The sequence below is a fragment of the Phalacrocorax aristotelis genome, chromosome 1, assembly GCF_949628215.1.
Source record: "Phalacrocorax aristotelis chromosome 1, bGulAri2.1, whole genome shotgun sequence".
NCBI lineage: Eukaryota > Metazoa > Chordata > Aves > Suliformes > Phalacrocoracidae > Phalacrocorax > Phalacrocorax aristotelis.
The window spans coordinates 161,702,713-161,730,345 of NC_134276.1; the positions used below are offsets into that span (position 1 = coordinate 161,702,713).

General features: G+C 43.7%; 2 protein-coding genes across 2 annotated transcripts; one reads left to right on the forward strand and one right to left on the reverse strand.

The window, feature by feature from the left end:
• Positions 1-8,019, forward strand: KDELR3 (KDEL endoplasmic reticulum protein retention receptor 3). Its single transcript, XM_075077248.1, has 5 exons — positions 1-654; positions 1,583-1,683; positions 2,275-2,433; positions 2,750-3,002; positions 6,028-8,019. Exons 1-5 carry the CDS (start codon positions 564-566, stop codon positions 6,066-6,068), a joined length of 645 nt encoding a protein of 214 aa, XP_074933349.1. The 5' UTR covers positions 1-563; the 3' UTR covers positions 6,069-8,019.
• DDX17 (DEAD-box helicase 17) lies at positions 6,900-27,372 on the reverse strand. Its single transcript, XM_075077194.1, has 13 exons — positions 27,239-27,372; positions 22,950-23,100; positions 20,800-20,899; positions 20,536-20,669; positions 19,693-19,758; positions 19,258-19,399; positions 16,999-17,159; positions 16,737-16,909; positions 16,308-16,418; positions 15,723-15,784; positions 15,270-15,329; positions 10,792-11,031; positions 6,900-10,114 (listed from the first exon to the last, which is right to left on the reverse strand). Exons 1-13 carry the CDS (start codon positions 27,280-27,282, stop codon positions 9,591-9,593), a joined length of 1,968 nt encoding a protein of 655 aa, XP_074933295.1. The 5' UTR covers positions 27,283-27,372; the 3' UTR covers positions 6,900-9,590.
• Positions 27,373-27,633: the final 261 nt, after the last annotated feature.

Below are 27,633 nucleotides of genomic sequence, written 5' to 3' on the forward strand. Positions count from 1 at the left end.
GAGGATGGGGACCCCTTTCCCTCTGCCTTTTCCCCTTTAACGACACTTCCGCATGTAACTTGAGACAAGTTGGGGAAGAAAAAAGAGGAAGGGAAAAAAAGGGAAAAATAGCGCAGTTATTCCCGCCTCCATCGCCTCCTCCCTCTCCTCCCCGGCCAGCCAGGAGCCACGTCACCGTCACCCAGCGCTGGTTTTGGGGCTGCTCGGCAGGCTCAGCCTGGGGCTCTCCAGGGGACAAACCCCAACTTTTGGCCTGGAGCAGGGAGAGGAAGGCCGGGGGGGAGGGGCAGAGAGAAAAATCCACCTTGGGGAAAAAGTAAGCAAGGGAGACGTCCAGCCTGAGCACCCGGCAGGGGAAAGGCACTTGCAACCAGGGGAGAGGGAAGCCTGAACTTTTCTCCGCCAGAAGAGAGGGCTCCGTACTGGGGAAAAAAAGGAAAGTTGAGCTGGAGGAGACCGTTTGCTTGGTTGAGGCTTGGAGGGGTGAAAACTCCTTGCCCTCACCCTCCCTGCCAGCAGGAAGTGCCCCGCTCCCTTAGTCCCAGCGGAGCCCCCCCAGCACCATGAACATCTTCCGCATCCTGGGGGACATCTCCCACTTGCTGGCCATCATCATCCTCCTGCTGAAGATCCAAAAGTCGAAGTCCTGTGCCGGTGAGTGATCCCACGCCCTGGGGAAGGAGGGGACCCTTCTCAGAGGGCTGCTCAGTGAGGGGTGTGAGAGAAATGGGTGCTGAAAAGGCTAGCGATGGCCCATGCAAGCTGGCAGCCCTCCCCAGTGGGCTCTTTGGCGGAAGTCATCCTCCTCCGGGAAGTCACCCTGCCAGGAGGAGAGGGCTGCGTTGGAAGGATGTGATGTGGCAAGGCTCATGGCCTTGGGCAGGTTTGGTGTCAGGGTGATGAAGTGAACATCAAAACTGATGACCTCTAGAGAAAGCTGCTTTAGGTCAGAGGTCCTGCCAGCAGGCAGGCAGGTACCAGGGGCTGCCCCATCTCTGAGTGAGGAAATCAGAGCAGCACCTTCCCACAGGAGGATTTTGCTCAGAGCTCATGGTTTTGTCCCCAGGAGGCTTTGGGGTTGGGCTGCACCACTGTGGCCATTATCACAGGTAGAGAAATGGGCGGGTCTGGCTGCGTCTCCCCGCCAGGGGTGACTAAGCTCCGTCAGCATCCCTGGGCTGGTCCCTGATCCTGCAGCTCTTCCCTGATGCAGCAGATGTCACATCGCACAACTCTGCTGGTGAGGTGGGCAGGTGAAGGGGGTGAGGGAGTGAAGAGAAATGCATTTTGATGACGGTAAGGACTGAATTGGCCAAAGAGTGAACATGCCCACCGAGCGCTGGTCCCTATAACCCGAGGCAGGGCTCAGGGGTGTCAGCAGGAGCCTGCCCTGCTACTTAGGGAGACTCAGGCCAGTCCTGGGGTGGGTCTAGAGCTACCACAGCACCCACAGGCCAGACCAGGCTCACAAAGCAAAACGCCTACATACAAACACTTCCAAAGAAGGCACAAGGGGAAACCACCATCCTAAGGGTCCCTCCTCTCATCTGCCTTACCTTCCTTTCTTCTCCCTGCCATGCAGGTATCTCTGGGAAGAGTCAGATTCTTTTCGCCCTTGTCTTCACAACCCGCTATCTGGACCTGTTCACCACCTTCATCTCTGTCTATAACACTGTGATGAAGGTAAGGAGAGGGCAGGGTGGAAGCAGAGGTTCCCCTCAACCTGACGTGGTTTCTCAAGGAGGCAAGGGTATGCGTTCACTAAGTTCTTCAGCCAGCAGGAAGAAGGAGCAATTCCACCTTCTTCACTTGTCACCAACAGGGTTTATACACGGGAAAGGTGGATAAAGATGCTTCCTTTGGTGTCACTGGCCCGCTGTTGACCAAAAAACCCCCTCAGCAGAGTCAAGGAGCAAGCTGAGCCCACCACATTTAGTACCACCAAAATCAGAACAAGACTGGCCTGGGTGTCCTTGTGCAGCAGGAGCATTAACAGATGGCTGCCACCAAACCAGCCTCTTCACACAGAGTCCTAGAGGGCTCAAGCAAGTGTGATCCTCATGGTGGGGCAATCTTCAGTTGACTACTGGAGTATCTCCAGCAGAAGTCAATCCACAAACCAGCGCAGACAAAGCATTTACCAGTAGCTCACCCTGGCACAGCCCCACCGGAACTAGCTTAAAAAAGATCTTGACTTTGGCAAAGCCATCCTCCCTTCAAGCACAGAAGGTGTAACCGCAGGTGAGGTCTTGCTGTCTCCCTTTCCTCCTCCAGGTAATTTTTTTGATATGTGCCTACATCACCGTGTACATGATCTATGGGAAATTCCGGAAAACGTTTGACAGCGAGAATGACTCCTTTCGCCTTGAGTTCCTACTGGTCCCTGTCACAGGCCTGTCATTTCTGGAGAACCACAGCTTCACCCCCTTGGAGGTAAGGAAAACCTAAGGCAGGAAAGGGGAGGGGAAGCACCATGCAGCAGAGGGAGCAACATGTTGAATAGTTGAGATTTTTAACAGCAAAAGCAGGCAGGAAAAGCAAGGTTGGCAGGCCTTGAAGACCATACCATCTATATAGCTGCTCAGCACTGTCTCCTCTCAGTCTTAAGACAGCAGGCTCTTTTTTTCCAACTCCAACAGCGCTACTCATCCCCCTCGCACATCAATGCTCTGCCAAATTAAAGCTTTGACTCTTAACGTGTATTAACCAGCACCAAGACTCTCCTCTGCCTTCATTTTGCATCTCACAGATACTCTGGACCTTCTCCATCTACCTGGAGTCCGTGGCTATCCTTCCTCAACTCTTCATGATCAGCAAGACGGGGGAAGCAGAGACCATCACAACACACTACCTTTTCTTCCTGGGCCTCTACCGCGCTCTCTACATCGCCAACTGGGTCTGGCGCTACTACACGGAGAATTTCTATGACCAGATCGCTGTAGTTTCTGGGGTAGTACAAACCATCTTCTACTGTGACTTCTTCTATCTCTACGTTACCAAAGGTAGGTAAAGGAGTTGGTATAAATCCAAAACGTTCATTCAGCACTCTTGCAACGTGCAGTGGAGCCGCAGCTTGCCGTGCATTAATCCTTATGTGACTTTATTCTTCGCTGCATTTGTGATGCACATTGCCCACCTAAAATCCAGTTTAAAAACTGTTGAAAAAACTGTTGAATGCATGTGGGCATCTCTGCTCACAAGGCTCTAGATGTGCATGTGAAACGCAGCAGAAGCTAAGCCAGAGCTAAGCCTGGTTTAACCCCACCTTGGGAAGTTAACAATGAAAGTATGTTCAATTCTATGTATATTTTGAAAGATTATGAATCACGCAAAAAAATACTTTGAGGGGCGAGAAAAATAGCTGTAGGCAGACAATGTACCTGAGAAAGCAACTGCAGACATATGGAGCTATTATTAAGCCTACTTTTTCCTTTGATGGAAAAGATGTAACGTTCTCAAGAACTGATTCTGTAGGAAGACAGGCATCTGCACGGACAAGACCCCCCTCTTTCCGTTTCCCAAAATCAGATGCTCCTTCTACTTCAGCGACGTGCTTTGGTAAATGGCTACGTACCAGAGCTAACAAGTGCATCAAGGGCATAAACTTTGGTGGGACACGCTATGGTTTGCTAAGGCTGAAGCATGCTTTTAGATACTTTTCTATTGAAGAGGACAGAATTTGATGAAATCTAATTCCTTCTGTCATTAAAACATTTTTGTAGCCAGAACAGTACTTCGTTAAACTGCCATCAAGGTGCTCCACATCAATTCCTTTTTTTTTTTTTTTTTAAAAAAAACCTAATTCCCATTTTAGCTTCACTCAATTCGTGTATCCCGTGTCCTTCTGTATTTTGGGAGAAATGTATGCCCTGTGTAGTTCCGGATGGTGGAACAAAAGGGGGTAAAAAAAAAAAACAACTGCTGGCTTTCAGTCTCACACTGCTAGTGATAAAACTGCAAAATTTAGATTTTACAGGAGGCAGAATAAAAAAACATTTGTCCCTGGGATGTCACAGCGGGAAGAGAATTGCTTTTTTTCCTTTTACATAAATATCCTGGATCATGGGGGAGAAAAGGTGACTGAAGGCATGCAAATGCTTTGCAGTCATTTATGAAAACCAGAAATATTATAGCAGGTTGCACATCTCTCACACTCTTGCAAAAAAAAAAAAAACCAAACAAACAAACAAAAAAAACCCAAACCATCTTTTCAAAACATTCCTGACACAGTAGAGCTCAGACAAAAGGGCAGCGATGCTGCAAAAAAAGCAAAGACATGTTACATAAAGAAATGTATTTAATAAGACTTCAGAGCCTATACCAAAGCATTGTAAAGGGATTTTTATAGAACACAACTTCTCTTTGTCATGTTTTCAAAACTAGGTGAGCTCCTTTCTATTTAATGCAAGGACCTGAAAGATATTCTAAGGAAGGAAGCTTTCAGGTCCCAAAAGCTTGTATTTCACAGAACAGCTGTGGTCAGGAGCAACTCAGGGGATCATCAAATCCTCCCCCCACTCACAGCAGGGTCACCCAGAGCAGGTTGTTCCAGGTCCTGTCCAGTCAGGTTTTGACTTATCTGCAGGACGGGGGCACCACAGCCTCTCTGACAACCTGGGCCAGTGTCTGACCACCCTCACCGTAACACACGTTTATGTGGAATTTCCCATCGCCCCTTGCCCTGTCACTGGGCACCACTGAGCAGAGTCTGGCTCTGTCTCCTTTACTCCCCCCATCAGGTGTTTACTTATACACATGGAGAAGATGCCCCTCAGCCTGTGCTCCCACATCCAACGCTCTAGTTTCTTAACCATCCTTCTGATCTTTCTGGGCTTGCTCCAGTATGTCCCTGCTTTTTATACTGGGAGCCCAGAGCTGGACCCACCTCGCCAGCTGCGGCCTCACCAGGGCCAGCTAGGGAGGAAGGATCACCTCCCTCGAATTGCCGGCGATGTCACTCAGGAGGCTGTTTGCATTCTTTGCCATGAGGGCATGTTGGTGGCTCATGTTCAACATCACATCCATCAGCCCACCCGGGGCCTTTTCTGCCAAGCTGCTTTCCAGCACATACTGCTGCACGGGGTTTTTCAGCCCCAGGGGCAGGACACGGCCTTTCCCTTTGCTGACCCCATGAAGTCCCCACCAGCCCCTCTCTCTGACCTGGCACGGTCCCTCTGACCCCATCCAGTCTATCAGCTGTGCCCCTACATTGTGCATCATCGGCAAACCACTGAGGACCTGCTCTGCCCTTCCCCTGGCACCGACCAAAGGCGTTGGGCAGTGCTGACCCGTCCGCAGCCCCAGGGTAAACCGCCAGCACCAGGCCAACAGCCGGACTCTGCACCACTGACCACCATGCGGGCAGGGGAGCCACTTCTCCATCTACCTCACCTAAGCCCACGGTATCTTGGAGAGACCTCCCATCCCAGCTTCCAGGTCAGATGAGATGGGGCAGGCTCAGGGCGTCTGGCCACAGACCATTTATTCAGGCCATGTTCTCTATTAAAAGGAGGGGGAAAGCACTGGGGATAGAACAGTAGACTCCGTACTACGCCAAGAAAAAAAAAAGAGGGGACATTAAGAGAAAGTAACCATGGACAAGAAGACAAGAACCTTTTCCTTTAACATGAAGGAGAATAAATAGGTTGTGGAGTTTCTGCCCTTGGAAGCAATTTTGCAGTGGCTGTCTCCCATCAAGGATCACAAGTTCTCCCCTCTTCTCACAATTCCTTAATTTCATCGTTCTTGCTAAATTCTCCTAGATGCAATGAATGGGATTCTTGGGAGCTGGCAGCATAGAGCCGTGACTGCGGACGAACAGTCATATGACCCGCAGACAGCACAGCTCTGTCCCCACTAGCCTACAGTAGCACAGGGAGGGTGCCTGCGAAGGGCTATTCGACAGCCATAACCTCACGGCCGTTTGCGAACCGGGCAACCCGCCGGCCAGCACTTTAAGTAGCAAGTTAAAAAAAAAAATTGTTGTAACAGCAGTTCCTTCATTACCTTCTCTTTCTCTTTACACAGTCCTAAAAGGCAAGAAGCTAAGCCTTCCCGTGCCTGTTTGAAGACATTTCCACAGGCAACACAAGAAATTCCAAAGATGAAGCTCTTCAAGATCACAGCTTTCCTTTCCCAGCCCTTTCTGACTAACGGACGGCTCAGCCAAGTCCCACTCCAGCACCAGGAAGACAAGGCCTGGAAAGCCGATACGCTTTTCATCCGTATGAGACTTTCCTGCAATTTGGTTTTTGTTTTTTCTTTTTTTTTTTTAATTTCTTCTGACTTGAATTTGGTGCTAGTAACTAGTGCTGGCCAATACTGATGTAGTGCAAATTATTTTCTCCTGGCTTCTCCCAGCATCTACCTCCAAAACTCGCCTCCACCTTGACCCTGAGGCAGCACAGGGAATATAAGGGAACTTGTCACTACCTTTAGTCCTCCGGTCCTTTAACAGGTCCCTGTGCTAAAGGGAACACAGCACTATTAAGCCTGATAACAAATACTAAGGCCACTGACCCATTTCTTGGGTGGCCACATCTGACACAGCAGGCGCTACAAACTATTACTTTTAACTCTGTATAAACTTAACATCCTCCCAACAGTTAACTCTGCCCAACCCCCATTCTGTTCAAGTCCTGTAACATTCAGGGAAAACCCATTCCCTTCAGTGACACCAATCTCCCAACTCCGCAAGAGTTCAAACATTCCCCCCACTCACCCGCCTTCACTGACAGTTCCTTATCTTCTACAAACAGGGATAATTTCAATTAAAATTCAGTGGGTTGCCAACAGGTGCTTCCAACTCCTTGATTTTGACATTTATTTTTTTTTTAAGAACTGGGAAGAACAGGGACAAAGACAGTTTTACACTCCAGAAATAAAGACAAAGTTCACAATTTATTGACAACAGTGTTTTTATTTATACCTACAAAAGAAAACAAGATGGTATCAAAAGGACAATTTACAAACTAAGAATAGTAACATAGCTCTTAGTATCCTGTGTCTGAACACCACAGATCTATGAATCTCTCAATTCAAGTCTTCATTAATACAACAGGAATGTGTTCAGAGACCAGCAGGTGTGTGAAACGAGATGCTGATCCCACACAAAGCCACTAACCCTTCCGCTGTTCAGAGAAGTCCAAACAGTAAATTGCTTCGGGAAGTGGGAGGGGAGGAGACACCCAACTCATTTGACACTCCCACAAACTTTTACAGGTTGAAAACAAGGCAAACAATACTAGACGCTAACGCTTTATCAAAAAGGGCCCTCCAGCTGGTATATGGAACAGAGCAGCGAGCACCAGGTGGGACAGGGGCAGCACATGCCACGGTGCATTTATGCATTCAGCAGTCTGGTTAACACTCTGAACTGAACCGAGACCCTGGACTTCAGCTGACCTCAATGGCAGTAACGCACTGCACGACTTGGCATAGACGTTTACACATGCACAAGTCGTTCCCCCCCAAAAGAAGTGAAAGCTATAGCAGACGGTAAGGCAGCTTTGGTGGTCCAGAGACCCTTTTTAAAGCCAGTCAGTGAGATGTTCTACTCCTACACCCCTCAAACACATTTCTGCATTGAACTCACAAATTTTAAAAAAAAAAAAAAAAAAAAAAAAAAAAGGCTCTGCACTTGCTTGCAAGGGAGAGGCCAAAGACAAATCAGTCAATGCCTGGATAAACAAAATGTTTCTGGCTTTCACTTAACACAAGCAAAGGAACTTCCTGCCCAAGCACTGGAATTAGAACATGGGACGAGGGAACCAAGGTTCTGGAATATCTCTCCCTTTTCCCTCTGTGTCAGCAACCTACCTGTGTACTGCACAAAAACAACACATGTGCATTCATCCCCCAAAATTTTACTCTGGGAAGAAATTAAATTTTAAAAGAAAAAATTTCTGTATAAGCAAGCTCTTTCCTGGGCTATAATAAGTTCCAACTCTGCTACAGAAGGAGTGGGCTGCCTTGTTCATCCATATGCAAGAATGCCAAGATAAAAAAAAAAACAACAAACCAAAAACCAAAAACCAAACCCTGCACTCTCGTAATGCAGGGATTATACCTCACAAACCAGGAGATGTATCCATTCTTTTGCCATATTATCAGATCAAGAGCAGCCAACTCCTATTATCATCTACTGTCTCTGAACCGTCTGGTATTAGAAATAACAAATCAACAACATGCTTTACTAAAGGGGAAACCCCCTCACACCCACCTTAGCCTGTAAAATAAACAAGTTTTAATTACGTATTTACTAAAATTTCACTCTTCTCTAACATTTTCTAAAATGCTACCTACCTGCGAGAGCTCAGCTCAAAGGGACCAATGGAGCAGGGAAACGCACTCAAAAGCCAGGAAAAGCAATAGTCAGAGCAAGGTACAAAAGAAATAAAGCTTCAGAATCAAGATGCACTAACCAGCTCACCGCTTACCTCATGAAAAGGAGATTCCAGGCAATCTCCTCCTCCTCCTCCCTTCCTCCCCTTGCCCTCCCCCACAACCCACCCTTTTCAAACCTCTTATATTTTAAGTGTGGAAAACTCTTGTCACATTTTATTCAGCATAGCGGCATTCGGAACATTACCCGTGGCAAAAGGTAGTTTGTTTGCGAAGGACAGACAAACAAGACATGCTGTTCATCATCTCAGTCCTCTACTTTCTGGAATCTCAAGTAAGACTTCTCTCAAGAAACCCAACAGGGATCTGAGAGCAGAAACTCATTGAAGGATAACCAGGCTCCACACATTTGTGATGCTGCAACTAAACAATCGTACAGGAAGAATTCACTTGGCTAAACATTATAGCAGCGGTACCTACAGTGACTTATCTCGTTTTCAGGTATTGAATCCAAGATGGGTTTGGTCTCTGACACTGGGGTTTCAATCCCACCTTCCCTACTGCAGGCTGCTACAGGTATTAGAAGATGGGGCAGCTGCCTCCAGAGCTGCAGAAAATGCCAACAATGTACCTGGGGCCATACTCCGAACACCGCCCAGCTCAGACAAATGAGCAGAGTTTTCCTATAGAAAGTCACCTACAGTAGACTACAAGCAATAATAGTGAGCTATTTAAAAAAAAAAAAAAAAAAAAATTAAGATTAGGAGAAGTGAGCATTGCTCCCTTGCATTTATCATTTTAAATGAAGTGCTTTTTAGCTCCCCAAGTTTCCCACCTCTCTTGATACTTCCTGGAATTAAATTAACATGTTACAGAATAGAAACTTCCTCCCCTCAAAACCAAGTTTTCACACAAACCTTAGACACCAAGATGATCGAGCTGGGACCTATCTGCCTTATACCCATTTCTTTTAGAGAAAATAAAATTTCCAATTTCCTCAACATGCAAGACAAAAAATAATAATTTTTCCAGTCAACTATATATATCTTTTAAAAAAAAATTAAAAAAAAAAAAAGAGGACAGGGTCAGTAATGTGGACTGGGGGCCATTTTAATGGGCTCGAGGGATTTGAATGGTGAATTCTAAGTCTAACCTGCATGAGAGAGACATCACAATGGGAAAGAAGAGAAAGAAAAGGTTCCTTTAAATGCAAGAGGTCTACACTGGTCACCAGTGGACGAGTGGTCTCATTTGCGGGACGGGGGAGGGGGTGGGGGAGGGGGCGGATACTGGTAGGTGGCAGTCTGTCCCATATAGCCCATCACGTTAGTGGCAGGGGGCTGCGGAAACTGTTGTGACATGAGCGGCTGTGGCTGCTGGCCCGAGCGCCCCACCATCCCTGCATACTGCTGTTGGGTAGTGCTCTGTGAGGTTCTCCCAGCGGTGGCAGCTGTGGTGCTGGCACCATAGCCACTAGCACTGTACTCTGCAGTGCCATAGCCACTCGTGCCATAGGCAGCTGCTCCATAGCTCCCTTGAGTGTAACCATACTGGCTCTGTGCTGCCCCAAAAGCGGAATTTGGGCTCCCGTAGGCACTGCCATAGGTCTTGTTGGCTCCGTTGGCATAACTGTCACCACGCTCACGGTCTCTGAAGCCACCTGAGTCTCTCCGGCCCTCTTTCACTCCCCGGAGCCTCCTGTCACACTCTTCCTGGTACATCAGGTTAGGGTTGTTTACTGAACTGCTCGTTCGGTAACGAGAACGACCTCCTGGCGATGAATATATTAAGATTTAGTACCATGAACAAGTCTTAAACAATGAACTGGTACAATTATGCCACCCTTTCTCCCCCATCTACATCCACAATTTTGCCCACGAGGAGCAAGTTCTTTTGACTGACTAGAACTTCCCTGCACAGCTGTGTGTACGCCTCTTCATTTTATTCAAGGTGTAAATACAAAGTTAAAAAAGGGTTCTTAATGCATGCGCTTGGAGACAAAGAAACAGAAGAAATTCAGGACTAACTTGGAAATATAATGAAACTTACTACTCCTTCAGGGAACGGGAGGAAAAATAGTCTCAGTCCCTGAAGGTAAGGCCAGTGTAGTCCTTTGTTGATTTCAATTTCGCATGTGCATGCACACGCATCCTGTTGCCTGTGCTTAGGAACTGCAAGGAATTAACGAATTCAAGCAAAATTAGCTTTGTGACGACCTTCTCAGGAGAAAAAGAATACTACAGCTAAGGTAAAACAGTGGACTACCTCTCTTCTGGATGGAAATATTACATCTATGTAATGTGTTCTTGGGTATGAAACAGCTTTATTACTAAACTACCGTTTGTTATCTTAGACTTGTGCTTACTACTTCCCTACCCTCTTTCAGTCTTTCCTCCCTCAAAATGGGGAACCTATTCCCCGTGTAGCCCTTTCCCCATGTGCCTTTACCTCCACCACCACCTCCTCCTCCTCGGTGGTCCACAAGCTGCATCAGTTTTGGATTGATGGCTTGATTGGCTTCTTCCAACACTTTGATAAGCTCCCTGGCTTGTTTCAGGTTTCCTGGTGTGAAGAACGTGTAGGCAGTACCTTTGTTGGTACTACGTGCAGTACGGCCAATACGATGCACATAATCTTCAGAGCTGTTCGGATAGTCGTAGTTTATCACAAATTTAACATCTTCCACGTCTTGTGAAGTGCCCAGGTGCGAAGCACAGTGAAGGGGTGGGGTTGAGGAAAGGGGAGAAGAAGAGAGGACGTGCCAACGAAAGGTGGGGAGCACGAATGCAGGTGACAGTAATAAGAAAAAAAAATACAAAGTTAGTAATTGCATGGAATAAATACAAGACAGACTCATCCCAAAAGAGTAGAAGACTCAAATTTAAGATCATCAGGAATGAAGATCAGTGTCCTGAAAAATGGTGGTAATTTTAAAGCAGTTTTGCCCTGCACTCAAATTCATCCTCCCCGGAATGCATTTCTTTGTCTTCATGTGTCAAAGACACTGACGTTTGTGAATTAGCTAATTGAATTTCATACTTTTTTTTTTTAAAAAAAACCACAATCTGGAAAGTGAAAATGCCACCATCAGACAGAGCAAACTGGGGTGGAGGAAGGGCAGAACTGCCACAGTAAAGCTTTTACTCTGTTGGGAGAAGTCTAACAAATAACAACGGTAGTGAGATCACTTACCTTCCACTTGGTAACATGAAATAAAACGCAATCTTAAAAATATTCACTTTTACAGTCCTAATAAAATATAGTGAACTACTTTCCCTAGTCTAAAGCTTAAGACACTCCAATTACATTAGTATTATTCAGCCAACTCATTAAAAATTATCCAGACCCAGAACATCTTAACTCATCTTTGTAGTTATCACCAGAATACATTGCGCTAGCATTTCACCGTGCTGTTCTGTCCAGTTCTGGCAAGCTTTCATAATTTGGACGATCCTGAATTCCATTAGCAATTCCCTACTTCCAGCATCAGATGGAAGCAGGAAATGAAATGATCAAAACTGCTTTGTATACAAAATATTGAAATTTAGGAGATCAGAACTGCACGCCTTTTGGAAAGTCAGACTTCATAAACTTATGGGACAGAAACAAAGTAAATGTTAGCGTAACACTTCAGTGAAAGCACCTCAATTACCAAGAACACCTATTTGCTATAGTATACAATACTTTAAAAAGCATGGTATTACAGAAAGTGCCCTAACAGCTCGTTAAAAAAAAAAAAAGTTAAAAATCTGCATTTTAAGTAGAATATTCTGAAAATATCCAAGATAAAACACAGATTTTTGTGATTTCCTTTCCTTTTTTTGTTGGTTTTTTTTTTTTTTGTTTTGTTTTAAAGAGAGAAACATTCTCTGTTTGTTACCAGACCGATGCACACTCCCTCCTCCTGTGGGAAACCGCTGCAGCCGATCCCGTCTCTTTGCCTTTTATTTTTGGCGGCCTCCTTTCGAAAACTCCGCCCTCTGACACGGGACCACTGGAGCGCGGGGAGCATGCATCAAGGGTCCATGGCAGCGAGAAGTCCCCACACACGCTCGCTCTGTGAACTGGCTTAGACGCTTCTCTGTAGCCCCATTTGGTAGTGAAGCGCCGGAGAACCTGGGTTCAGGTAAGTTTCAGGTCCTCCAACGCTTTTTGTCCCCTATTCGGGGCTCTTAGGGGCAATTGTCAAAAAAATGAAGATACAAAAATTACATCCAAAGGGTCAGACTGCATCTATTGCCCAGACTGCATCAATTTCGAAGGGGTTGTAGGAAAAATAAAAACAAGAGCGTTGTAGTGACAAGAGGGGGACTTTATGTCTGTTTCTTATTACAGCAAAGGGGGGGCTCCTCAGTCTTTGCTGACTCCAAAGTCCTGAATCACACCAAAAAAAGGGAGTGAGAAGGCAGGTTTCACAGGGGGCTGCGCGAGTCTCCAGCTAGGGTCCTTGATGCAACAGTTTTTTTTTAAAAAAGGGGAAAGTGAAGTAAAGAGGAGGACATATGACAGATTGCATCTTCACAGCCAGGGTGTAACTAGTCTGACAAGCTGCAGGCTACATGATCCTCAGTCAGTTCCGTTTTGCACATCCATCAGTAGCAAAGTGACTTGAATTACCGGGGAGGATACAAGGACCTGCTTTCCTGGCAGAAAGCACAGGGAACTGCAGCTACCGATGCAGACGGAACTGACTTGACTGGGAAGGAGTGGGAAGAATGGGAAGGCAGGAAGAGGAAAATGCAAGGGTGTTTTCCAGACTAGAAAGTGGTCCTGGTAGAGCACGCAGCTCGCTGAAGAAAAGACCAGAGCAAGTACAAGACTCTGCTTCTCCAGTCTAGCATGCTCCAAAGTGTTTGCGCACACTCGCAATCTTCCTGCGCTTTCAGAAGATAATGTAGCAGGATCAAGAATTGAAACTGTAATTCATTTTTGACAGCTACCTGGGAAACATTCCCTTTGTCAGACCGTCAGAATACCCTATGGCACAGACAGTCTCTGATTATTAATCAGGAGAGGTATAAGCTAGCAAACATGCTAGTCTAGAGAGCTGTTTAGACCATCAATGTAGATGTGCCCCCACCCCTGCACTGAGAATGATCTGCAGCTGATATCAAAGCTTCTGTTAAAGAAAACAAAACAAAACAAATTCAATGTTTTTAGTTTAATAGACTGAACAAAAAAAAAATAAAGTAAAAAAAAAAAGTCAGTGCAGAGAGAGGACCTCACTCCAGGGAATTATCACAAAGAAGTCATTACGGGACTCAGAACTTACCTGGAAGAAGCTTTTTTGAAACCAATGTTCCATTAGGAAGAGGGAAAGCCCTGGTGACTCAGCCAAAAGGCGCGCGCCCCTGTTTTATGTTATTTAGGTAGAAGCCTTCACTTTCCAGGATCTTGGAGGAAGTCGTCCAGAAGTTTGCCAGTTAAGTGACTTATTTTAAGAAGCAGCAAACTCAGGGCCCCAAAATAAGCAGAGATGTTGTTCAGTAACAAGAAACAGACTCTGTTACCTTTCCCCCTTAGCTCAGGTGAAGTGGAGGATGGGAAGTGGGGAGACTTGTTTTCTGAAGTGTTATCCAATTGAGTAGTTTTGGGGGGAGTGTTTTTTTGAGGGGGGTGAGGCTGTTTTAAATGTCTAGGCAAGATGCACAAAGAAGCTACCAGCACATAGCAAGCCTGTTTAAAAAATGCTGCTAAGAGAAAGCAGCTCTCTTTCATACAAACTGGTTTCAGGCCTCAGTCCCTTCTCCCAACAGGCCCAAGTTCTAACTGCACAGGTCCAGACATGACCCTAGAGGGCAGAGACTGAAGTCCATATAATCACCTCTCTGAGGAAGTGTCGGACGTTTTTTGAGGGGGGAGGGGAAGGAGGGGTGAAGGTTGTGTGAACAAAGGCTGCCAAGTCTAGTAATGGTCTGCCTGTATTAAAGTGACCATATGATGCACAGCACAGCCACCCTTTCAGCATATAAAAAAAAAAATAGCTCAGACAACTGAGATTTTTAACAGCTAGAGATTTTTCTGAGCTTATTTGCAATGGCTTGCAATGATTTTGTCTAAAATTTACTAAAGTGAGACGTCAACCCCCAAGGAGTTTATCTTCTACCAAACTCAGGGAGGGGGCAATACTCAATGTCCATTATTAAATTCGGAGCACTTCAGAAGTCATCCTCCTCTTCTAGAGTGGACAAGTGTATAAGGACTGTGCTTAGCACACGTGTTTCACAATACAAGTATGCTTATTAAAAAAGGGGGCACAACTGACGCATCCAGACAGATCATTTTCATACCACCAAAACAGAGCTGTGCAATTTCGATTCAATTACATGTTTGGGTAACACGATGCTAAAGGCCATATATCATCTCAGTGGTCCTGCCTAGAAGGAACACAGAGGAGGGAAGGTTGCATGTCAAGACCAAAGATCTGGAGCAGTGCTTTCTCAGATGTGAATACATCTGTGGGGTAAACATGCGTGTACAGTGGGGTTGGTATGTTCAAATCTGTGGTGTGTCATACGGGGAGAATATTAGCTATTTGCTGTTGAAATGCTCTCCCACAACTTCCTACTTGAACTTTATCTGACACGCTCTGTACTGAGAGCAATCCATCCCTATCATCCAGCAACAAAAGCCGGACTTGGGGAAGAAGTGAGTGTGGTGGAAGGGTTGGGTTGCATAATTGGACGTCTCTTCTCCCTCTTGGCGATCGATTGGTCATGCCTAGGCCTTGCTGCAGACCAAAGCCTGTTCATTAGGAGCAGGAAGAGACTTTGAATATGAAAGAAAAAAAAAAGATTAATGTTAAAAAACGTATTTCACATGTGGGGGAAAATCACGCTTTGATTTTTTTTTTTAAAAGAAAACATATTTCAGTCCAAAGAAGAAAAATATGCAGCAGTAGGCAAGAGCGGTCTATGTGTACAAACCTAGCCCACGAGATGCAACGTCGGTAGCAATGAGGATAGGAGCCTTTCCAGAACGAAACTCTGTAAAACAAAGCATGCTATGAAGTAAGATTTTTCAAAAAGATAAAGTTACCCGATCTTGATTTACACTAAATGCTCATTTTCCAGAACTTGTGTAAGATGGGTCAATTTCAGAAACCCCAGCAAGTCAGGATGTAAGGTGTCAGCTATCTTTCAAAACCCAACTCTCTGGGTTAAGCAATTTTCCCACTGTGTTTTTGTCAAAAATAAAAAAAAAAATAAATAGGCAAATACAAGTACTGAAATTAAAAGTACAAAGGCAAAGGAAGTTCTTTTGAAATGCATCTATGGGGTACAGAGACAAAAAAAAAAAAAAAGACAACTGGAGGAAAACACGCCTCAGTAAATTACATACAGCAGCCCGAGTTATTCTCCCCTCAGTGGTGGACTCACCATTAAGCACCCAATCTCTTTCTGGCTGACTCTTGTCTCCATGGATACACATAGCTGGCCAACTGCCAAACAGAAATGCACATTAGTATAGACAGAAAGTACATACATTAAAGGCAAGAGGAAGCTTTATTGTATCTTTGGTAAAAAGGCAAACAATAAATGACTTGAGAACTATTTTATTCCCTGTCCTCCTCTGGCCTGGATCTACCTAGCATGGATATTGGTTTGTTGCTTGCATTTTAAACCCACTACCTACCCAGACTTGATGATCTTAAGTCTTTTCCAACTTAAATGATTCTATGAGTCTATAAACAACCACCTAAGCCAAATCACATTTGCTATATTGACACAGTCCCAGCCACCGTATCAGTGTTCTGATACGCTAAAAGCTGCCCAGCTGACAAATCCTCTCATCTTGCTTTGATGGCCTGGAACCTTCTGGGAAACTAAGACTGAATTCAGCCAAGAAAAGAATAGAGAAGTTGTTCCCAACAATAGCATCATGAGCACTTAAACCTTACTGCTTTTGATTACTGTTTCTGTTTCCCACTAGAAACAAGGGGAGGGAAGAGGGAAGCTAATCACCCATCTCTGCGCATCCTTCGAGTGAGATCATCACATCGCCTCTTTGTCTCCACAAAGATGATAGTCTTGTTTTCCTTCTCTGCCATGATTTCTTCCATCAGTTGTATCAGTCTAAAATAGACATGAAAGACAAGATGTGTATCCACATATACAAGAATATAAGAGCACACTCTCAATTCACATTGAGAACATACACAACACACATCCACATAAGTCACTATCACACAAAATTTTGCATTTGTTGTACAAAGGTGCGGTTAAATATATGCAATGGACTAGTTAGTTACAGGACTCACTTATTTGGTAACACTCAAAGGTTAAATAATTCTACAATTAACTTCACTATTCAGAATTCACACCTGGCTCTCAAAGCAACGTGGATTTTTAAGTACCACAAAAAAACCTGAAATGATAGGATAATCAGCTTACTTGTGGTCTTTCTCACTCTCCATGCATACATCCACTATCTGCAGGATATTGTGGTTGGCACTCAGCTCCAAATTTCCCACATTGATCTGAACATAGTCCTGCAGGAAGTCCTCGGCAAGCTGGCGCACTTCTTTTGGCCAGGTGGCACTCCACATCAGAGTCTGTCTGTCAGGCTAAGAAAAAGGGAAAATGGATTTAGTTAAGGTACTGGACTTTGAATGGGAAACCAAAGGAGGCTGCCTTTTTTGTAAGGTTCACACACCCTTATCTGGTCAACAATTTTACGAATTTGGGGTTCAAACCCCATGTCCAACATCCTGTCTGCTTCATCCAGCACCAGGTACGTACACCGACGAAGGTTGGTCTTTCCTGCCTCAAGGAAATCAATCAAGCGACCTGGTGTAGCAATGCAGATCTCCACACCTTCAAAACAGAATGAGGAAAAAGAGTAAGGCTCTTCATTTGAATGTCAATTGGTATTTTTAGTCAGAATGAATCACCTTCCAGAGCAAAACTGTTTTAAAAAAAAAAGCACCACCCTCATTCGTACCCAAGATTGAGTCATTTCAGTAGAAGCCCTAGTTTCTTCTAGCATTTTTTTTTCATTCTGAAATTACTGTTACAGTGCCATTAGAATAATAAATGCAGTATAGAAGCTAAAAGCTTACTGTCAGAAAACACCAGTAAAGAGCTGTCCAAAAATCAGAAGTAAAATAAGCTTCTACTCAAGCCTGACCCACCTTCACCCAGAATTACAGTCTCAAGAGCTCTCTGGAAAAATAAGAGCGAACTCCAGCTAAACTCCTCACGTTAAGCAAACATGAAGTGCTGCTCTTGGTATACAGGTCAGATTACTTCCACTTTTTTTTATACATATAAAGCCATAGCATGGGCTTTAATGCCAGGTAATTGTGCATAAACAGTGACAGACAACCACCCTACCCGTATCTGTTAGCACAAAACCAGAATTCAAATATTCAAAAACTAGTATCAGGTATGCCAATTTATACATTCCTTAAAAGGAGAGAATGGTTCCCACCAATTCCCAGATCTTACTGGTGAGTCCTTCAGTGTCACTGGAATGTCCACAGAAGTAAGTTTAGGTAAGCAGTGAGGTGAAAAAGAACTAAACTTCAAGAGCTTTCTCGATACTGCACTTACAGATGCAGAGTATTTTGTGGCAAACCAGATCTTTTTGTCTCTGTCAACCTGGGTTCCTCAGAGCTGTCAAAGCTGGGCATACTTCTAGCTTCTATAAAGCTCATGCAAGAATCAGATTTCTAATGGAGCCATTAGTCTGCCAGGGAGACTGAAGAAACTGCAATCTGTCGTCAGTTATGTACTCCTCCAAAGTAAATTCACTAAATACCAAAAAAAATCACAACTGAGGAAAAAAAAAAAGAACAAACCCCAACATGTTTTCTGGACTCAGTAATCTTTGCTGCAGAAAATACTAAGCAATCCTCCAAAGCCAGTAACACCTGAAAGGACTAAAAGCGCTGAACCTGCCCACATCCTCTAACCAGGTGGTTTTCTTCATAAGCAGAACACCTATTTTACAGCACTCCAGGAAGGTGTGCAAAACCCCACCAAGCTGAAATTCCCAACATTTTTTCATGTAACCTTTGACTCTTCATTGAAGACACTACTTTTTAATTGGAATGCACTACCATTTTCTTGAACAGAGCCATCCCACAGCTTTCTACCACACATGCCTTTATCCCATTACTGCAGTTTTCAATAATGACTCTGCAAACTGGAGTAAGTACACTTTTCTGATTTCTTGAGTAGATCTGTATATCTAAGCTTACCTTGATAATACTTCTTAACTCTTTTCACCTAATTCTATCACATTTTTTTAACCTAGTGAAGATGAAAGCCGTCAGCACGTTACTGCATTTGAAATTGTACGTAACTAGCCCTCAATATGAGGGTCAGGTCACTTGAGCACTACTGTGTTACAGTGGCTGCTGTAGAACCATGGTTCCTCATCCCTCCCAACTCCAGCCCCTTGCTATGTATGGAAAGGCAGTTACAGAACATTATGGGGTGCATGAATGGAAATAGAGCTCAGTGCTTAAGAACAATACTAAAACCAAAAGCCACTGCCTAAAGAAGTTTCTATACATTCAGAAATTAGGTTTGATTATTTGAATAAGCTGGGGCAGAAAATTTGCAATCTGGCTTAAGAAAAATCATTCCTTAAACTTGCTGCTACTACATTTCCTCAAAATAACCTCTTCCTTTTTGCTAAGTTTCCGTTCCCCTTTCCTATGTCCTGATCATCTCCACAAGTCGAAAGTTCAAAGAGAAAATGGAAAGGAATCTAATATTCAAGTAAGTCACTACACAATAAAGAAGATAAATACTTCAGGCACCATTATTGTAACTGGAGAAAGAGACAGCTGCTCATTCACACACACCCCCCTCCAAACAGGTTTTAAGAAGATCATTTTGGTTTTTACAGTGATTTTACAATAGCGCCTTACCCAGAAACTGCAAACACCTGTTTTTAAATTACCTCTTTCTAGATCTCTGATTTGGGGCCCTTTGGGTGCTCCTCCGTATATGCAGGTACTCTTCAGCCTTGAACATTTGCCATAATCATCAGCCACCTGCTGCACTTGCTGAGCCAACTCTCTAGTAGGTGCTAGAACCAGGCACTGCAAAAGGAATCGATTCAGGATAGCCAAGCTGCACAAGCATCCTTAAGTTAAGGGCTTCGCACAGATACCATAAGCAAAGTTGGACCATCTGGTCTTTATTAGCTAAAACATTTAAGTATCTTTAGACTATGTCAGCAATTGCACAGAATTTCAACCAAGTGGGAAGTTCATGTTGTGACAGTAAACATTTCTCTACTTACTATTCTGCTATACCAATTAAATAAAGTACACATCTCATTAACGATGCCATGTCATAGACACAAAAAGGAAGAGAACAGATAAGCACTTACAATTGGGCCATCCCCTCTCTCCAAATATGGCTGGTGGTTGATGTGAACAATTGCAGGCAGCAAGTACTAAAACAGAAGAACTTGAAGTCAAAACACAGGACTTCGATATTCAGTGCCAATGATCACCTGCCACAACAACTGGATCATGGCAAGAGCCCACTTTAGGCTAACATCCCTTCAAGAAGCCAACACCTGATGTGAGAGACAGCAAGAAGCCTTGGCTATATAAAAATCATGATTCTGCAAAAACAGATAGTTATTATCCAACAGAACATAAGATTTTCAGAGCTACTGACCAACCATACCTGCTCTGACATGCAATGTCATGTGCTCATAACAATGAGCACAAAATATAGCTGCTCAGCACCTCTGAAAGGAAGGCTCATTTAAATTTGGAGCCTAAGTTAGCAGAATCGAGCAACTTTGGCTCTAACCAATGCTTTTCATAAAGGATAAAATTCCTTCTTAAACACTGCAGATAAAACTAAATATGCCTCTAAGACTCAACCATTCTTTACCTTTACTTGCATAGTTAATACAACAAATATGCTGAAGAGCAGACACTGGTTTTTAAACCACAATGTAAGCATAGGCCAAAGAGAAGTGACTAAGCATCCAAAAAGAAAGACACACAAAAATACATGCCTGTGAATAAGACAGGCTAGTTGAGTTGAGACTTAAGTCTCACCCATGATGCAATAAAGCAAGCTCTAAAAACATATAATCATCTCACTTTATGCTTGTAGTACTGACAAGCCCAAAACGACTAACAAGTAGCCAAGGATAATTTCTGCAAAGCAACTAGGAAAACTAACCAAATAAATAAAAGGGAAGAATACATACTGCTAGGGTCTTCCCAGAGCCAGTCTGCGCAATGCCCACCATATCACGACCACTGAGGGCTAGCGGAAAGCCTTGGCACTGAATCGGAGTGGGTTCTGTGAAGTTCTGGTCCATCAAGGCATCCATCACATACTCTAAGAATTTGAGAAAAGAATAAAGGATAACTGAAGCTTCAGAAGACCTTTTAGAAAACAGAACAGGTCTAAACAGTTATTGTTTTTGAGTAGTCATCATTATAGTTAAAATAAATGGCAAAATACTTACGTGGAAAGCTGCACTGGTGGAAGGCAAACACAGGCTTGGGGCAGCCCTCCATTCCTCTAATTGTTATCTCTTTCTTTCTTCGCAATTCTTCAACTTCATACTATTTATGTGAAGAAAAAAAAAAGGAAACACAAATGTCAAATGTCAGGGCAGACTTAAAGGGCATGTTTCTAACTACTAACTCACTTCACACCTCTGGATAACAGCTTCATTAGAGAACTGAACTGAAACAGCAGTCTAAAAAGGACTGCTTTTCTAAGGATTTTCTCTTGAGATTGAGCTATCACATAGCTTCTGCAATATTCAGAGGTATGAGCTCTCTAAGTAGTCTAGAAGGACAAATGTCCCTCTCTCCTTCCAACCAGCCCTTTTTAATAAAAAGTGCATTAATACAGTATTTTTAAGAGTTTTACTCTTCTTCTAGAGGCCAGAAGTAATCAACAGCTCCAAAGGTGATTAGACACAGAGGATCAGATAAGAAACATGTTTTATGTGGCAGTGCCAAGAACTAAAGAAAATAAATAGGCCCTAATATACTACAAACAGGCAGAGGGCAGGGCAGTCCCCCTTCCTTCAGTTAACACATTCCAGAGGTGGTTAAATACAGAGCTCTTGCTGCACAACCTGCAACTCAGAAATGTTGCTTGGAATCTTTTTGGAGCCAGTACTCTTTGTTGTCTGCATGAAAGCAGCCCAGGCAACATCGTAATGATACCCTAAGACCTCACAATTCTTTAAAAAAAATTGAATGTCTTAAAATATTTCTGAAATGTGTATCTACATAAGCATAATTTTAGGATTAGAAAAAGTGTTTTAGCTTTGTCTAGGTTATCTTGCAAGTCCAACTGCATTTTGCAACATGCTTCTACAATTCATGACCTTATAATGCTTATTAAAAAAATCAACAGAAAGACACATACAAGTACCAAACATGCACTTTATCCAAAGTAATAAATTTACTATTTGTGAAAATCTCTTGAGCTTGAATGAAAAGGTATAAAAAGAAAACAACTTCTGAGAAAAACATGAAAATTCTTTTAGTTGGCTAAGGCAAAGACAGCTACAGCAGCTAACGCTAACTGTGACTCAGTAGTTCAAGTTGTTGTCTCTTTAAAAAGCCAATGCCTCCTTCAATTCCTTTATGCCATATAAATCTCATTAATATTTCACATAAAGATTTGTAAGTCTATGTAATTGGATAAGAACATTTTTTTGGCTTGTTTGCTCATGTTAAGAATAAAATATCTCAATTTCTAAATATAAAAAGATATTGAAGAGGAGAAAAAAATACTCTAAACTTGAGTGGGGTAGGAAGGGGAGATTACAGAGTAAACACAAAGTACTGCATCCAGTTTGGAGCCCCCAGTGTAGGAACAACACTGCTTTAACAGGGCATGTCCAATTATGGGGGCAAGGCTGGAGTACAGGCTGTACGAAGAAAGACTGGGAGAGGTGGATTTATTTAGCTTGGGAAAGAGAGGGCTAAGAGGGGAATTTAACTGCTACTTTGAATTACCCAATGGGTCGGTAGAGAGATGTTGCCAATAATGGGGGGGGGGCAGCAGGAATACCGTGAGAAACACTAAGCCCTGGGACAGCCACCCATAGAGGATATAAACTCTCCCCATCCCTGGGGATACTCAAACGGACAAGGGGCTAAGCAACCTGCTCTAGTTTTGCAGTCAGCCCTGCTCTGAGCAGAGAATTACACTAGACATCTCCCATGGTCTCTTTTAGCCTGAATTATTATTATAATAAAATATTCTTTCAAACGTTTCTCATATATTTCTGCCACTTATTTAATTATTTTAGGTCCTTCCAGGGCCTCCCCACTACTGCAACCTTCAGGCCCTCTAAGTCTTATCTACACTGGCAAATAGATAGAACAGACAAGCATTATGATGACACATTACAAATGACCAAATGTAAAATATCTCATAAAAACAGCTAAAAGTAGAAGCATCACCTTAGCTAATGTTAAATATTGAAGGCAGCTAGAACCAGTAGCCTGCAGAGTACACACATACTAAACAAGCTTAATGAAAAGAGAGTTCTATTACACGCTGTCCCAGGCTTCCTAGCACAAGTTTTTCCATCTGTGACATTTTCTGTGCTAGACAAAATGGAACAGACAGGATCTGAAAACTTACCGGAGTAAGCCTAGCCACTTCCGGATGTTCCACGTAAAAATTCTTTTCAAACTTGGGCAGTTCATTTAAATCCCATTTTTTCTTACGTAAACGTTCCCCTGGATTACCAAATTTCTTTGGAGGAAGAGGACCTCCACGACTTGCTCCAAACCTGGGAATGTCAGTGTTAGTTACAAACAAGAGTATTTAATTACTCTGGAATTTGCAGGTTTCTTAAGCATCTTCCACTCTTTTTTTTTTTTTCCCCAAGTTCACACATGAGCACAATATCCTAGCAAAACTCACTCCGCCTCTCCCTCCTCCAACCACTATGATGGCATACAACTTTTTGAAATAACATAAACCTGCTCTAAGTCAGTTCTAAACCCAAAATCATCTTAAATCTTCCTTACAGTACAGCCATTTGTAAGTTACTGCCTTAAAGCTCCTGCCTCTAGGTTTCTACATCAAGGTTTCCTCCCTCGGGACAAAGCTGTGGGCACAGCTATAACACATTTTCAAGGAAAGATATGACAGCAGACATAAAACATGGTTAGATGAAAGAAAGGGACGAGAAAAACCTCAAAACCCAAGTTCATTGTATCTCTCTCAAGGTTAGTTTTACACAAAAATAGCTACTCCCCTGTCTCCCCCTCTGTGTCTCTCTCCTTTCTTATCAAGCAGTATGCCTCAAATAAAAAACAGAAGAGTGAAGAACAGAAAGCACACAGGTCCAGCCAAGCCCACAAGTCCATCTGTAATTCTGGAACCAAAGAAGTGAAATTTTAAAAATAAAAATCTTTTTAAACAAGAGTCTAACGGGGTGGGGGGGGAGTACCTGGGAAAAATCGTATCCTCTCTCAAATGCTTTTGATGAAGACTCAAGAGAGTAAGAAGCTAATATTTATTCTGCTAAAAAATTCCCAACTAGCAGAATTACTCAGAAGTTACTGCTCTTTCTCGCTCACCCTGTTCATTTAATACACTTAAGAAGGTTAAGAACTAACTGTAATGAGTACATGATGCAGTAGACAAAACATGAACTTCTATCAATAATTTGTAAGAGTAACTGAAAACTGAGTGGCATAAAATCATTTTTACTGTAAATATTATAAATTATATATTTTAACATTCCACAGAAAAAGTTACAGCTCTCTCATTAGTATCATACAAATGCAGCAGAAGGTACTTTTCCAAATGCTATCAGGTCAAATTCAGATTTTGGCTAATAAAGCTACAGCTTTTTGCAAAACATGAATTCATGAGAAATGCCCATTTAAAACAAGACACTTATTTAACTGGCAAATCCAAAGTGTCTGCACCTCACCCAGGCAGTCCACTAGTAAGTAAAAAAACTGTTAATGAAACAAACCAAAAGCAACAAAAATCCCAAAGCAATCTTCTTATATTAGTAACGAGGGGACGGGGGCGGGGGGAAGTTACTAAAAAAATTAAGATCTGAAATAAATTTCTGATATAAGTACAAGACTATCTGTTCAGACATTACCTACATTTGTTCTTTAAATCGGTTCCCAATAGATACTCTAAATTATAGTGATTAAGAGACAAAAAAAACAGAACTCAAATCAACATACTAACAGGAAGGGGTTACATTGTTGGAAAAGCTAAGTATGGTAGGTGTAATTTAACTTAAAACCTGCTAAGTTTTAAAATGTTAGCTTTATTGCAACTGTTTCTTTAAGTCCCCTCTCCTAGAAATATCCCTTATTTTCTCACTAGTATGTCTACCAGATCCCGCTGACGGCCTGCATAATCAGCAATTTTTGTCATATGAAAAGACTGTGGAACACAACTTCAAAAATTCATTTAAGCATTACATTTTCTTTCATGACAAAGTAAAAAATTATAGTATAGATTTTCATTTACAGGAACATCCACCTTTAGTGAAGATGCCTGCTACTGATCACGCTACCTTGAGATCAAGATGACAACCATTTCTGTATCCAAGGAGAACTAACAAAACCCATAGCCTCACTTAAGCCAAGGGTCAGTAAGTTTCCTTATGAACAGAAACATATGGAAGAACTGATTACTACACTGGACACTGAAACCGCTGGGTAGTATGAATATTTGCTGCATAGCTATCCAGAGGGAAGAATCAATGTATTTTACATAGAAGCCACGTAGTTTAAGTTCTCCATTATAATACACAATACGGCTGTATGCTGACCTGAAAGAAGTGAGGCCTGCAGCAGTCCTCGAGCCCTGTCTCTTCTGAAGTTTATCGGCTAAACTGGCAGTAACTGACACTTTGCGTTCCGACTAAACGAGATTCCAATTCCAGTTAAACTGATTTACATGTAAGATTATTCCACTGATCTGCCAACAGTTCTCTTTTCAAGTGTGAATTCAAACTATCTCAGAACATTCTTCTCTAATATTACCGGTACCATCATTTCTGGGACAGAACCAAGCAAATTTGTTACATTCCAGAGCAAAACAGTACAACTTTCCATTCTAAGAGTCACCTACAACTCGTTCCTGACAGGAGGAAAACAGAAAGCCTGTATTTGTTTAGCCTACAGAAGGATCGCCACCGAGGTGATAAACTTTCAAATGGTGCTTAACCAGCATGCTGGGTGGCCCAAAATTTTATAAAGGTTATTTATGAAGTACAATGGTTATTAGTGGTTACAAACATTTTCACAACTTAAATAGACATATGTAACAAACTGAATCCAGATGCATTAAAGCTTCCAGGATAATATGCTGAGGAAACGATTTTCCATGCAAATGTCCAAAAACTTCACAAAGAACCATGCAGGCACTTATGCAAAACCCCTGATCTAAAAGAAAAACACCCACCTATAACCAAAGTTTTAACACAAAATCATTGACGCGAATTTTAAGGCATGCCAAGTGTTGTGACAGTGCTTTGGACTGTGTTCTTTTAAGTAACTATATAAATCTGCATACTCAAATTCACTCACTAAACTCCAAAAACAGCTGGAGCCTGAACTATCTCAGACTTGCCAAAGCATTTACTCCGGTGTCCTTGTGTTAAACTGAGCTGGAAATCTCACAGCAGAAAAACACCAGAACCCTCCTGCCTGTGAAAGAAACTGAAGTATCTTTTAATTTCACAGCGTGAAATGTGGGTGTAAGATAACGCAAGAATACAACTATCTCTCTCTACAGACGCGAGCAACTAAATGTTAAAATGCATTGCAACATATAAAGAAAATATTCCTGAATCTCCCAGTGGGGATGGAAAACAAGAAAAGGAAAGGGGGGGGGAATCCAACAAACAAGACGACTCATTAACTGAGATCTAGTCTGCCATATTAAGAGAACCCACATGATACGTTTATCTGTTAATGCTTAAGAATTGAGGCCTAACTACTTGTGATCTAAGGGACAGCAAACACCAGTCTCCTAAGTTAGAACTAACATTCTCTTTAAAAAGGCTTGGAATGAACGTTTTATTACTTTCAACCCTTAAAAAAACTCGTCTCAAACTAGCTATATACTATATAGCATTCCATTGTATTTACTGCATTGTAGTTATTCCATTGTATTTATCTAACCTGTAAAAACCTTTTCCAGGCTAATCTTGCTTTAAATAGCAGAATCAAGCATATCAAGCACTAGGCCTCTGCAGTGCCACACAGACAACTCCTGTCTGACTGCTACGTAAGCTTGGTCATGCTCGTTAAGTGTGGTCCAGGGCCATGTTTACTGAGATCGCCCTTCCGAGTATGCAAGTCCCCTGCACGGCAGCAGTGTTCAATCTCTTTTCCTCTCACGATAAGCCTGGGAGTGCAACTGAGAAAGATCCTTCGCCAACTGCCATCTTTCTAGTAAGTCCAGAAGGAGCAATGACAACCAGAAGGGCAGACTGTCCAACCACCCTTGCCAGGGCCACCAAGACCTTCGTGGCTTGCCCAGGGCGGGGGGAGGGAAGTAAAGAAGAGGCAGAAAATAAAGGGAGGGGCGAGGAAACGGCAGGCCTTAAAACTGTAAGCAAAGCACACACAGCTACACATGAACGAGAGAAAAACTAAATAATAATAAAAAAAACAACCTGAACAACCCACCACCCCCCATTGCTGCCAGAACCGTCCTAATAAAGACTCCAGCTCCCGCCCACCCCCACATGAGAATCTGGGGGGAAAACGCTCCCCCCTCGTCCCCACGACTCCGCCCCGGCCTTCCTCCCCCGAAGCCCCTAACGTGGGGGGACGGCTTCCCCCGCCGCCCCCACGCCGTGGCGACCCGCACCGCGCCAAGCCCCCTCCTCCCCCTAGCTCCCCCCTCCCCCCAACCCACCCCCACCCCACCCCCCTTACCCGCCGCGGTCTCGGTCGCGGCCCCGGTCCCCGAAGCCTCTCATCGCACCCGGAGGGGTGGGAGAGAGGCAGCGGAATGCCGGCCGTGGGGACGGCGAGGGACTGGGGGTACGGGGAGACGGTCCAGCCAGGGGTGGCTGTGTCTCGGAGGAATCGCTTTGCGCCACCTCGCTTCTTTGGTGGGATACAAAAGGAGAAGAGGTGGTCAGTGGGTCAGAGACCCGCTGGACGTCGGCGGAGGGAACGGCGGGGCTCTCGGTCGGCTCCAGGGCCCGTGAAGTGTGGAGACACCAGCGTCTTCTTCCTCCGGGCTCCCGGCACAAAATGGCTGCCGCTGCCCCAACCCGCTCCAGTTACGTTACGGGCGGCCCGGCGCTGCGCAAACTGCGGCCCTC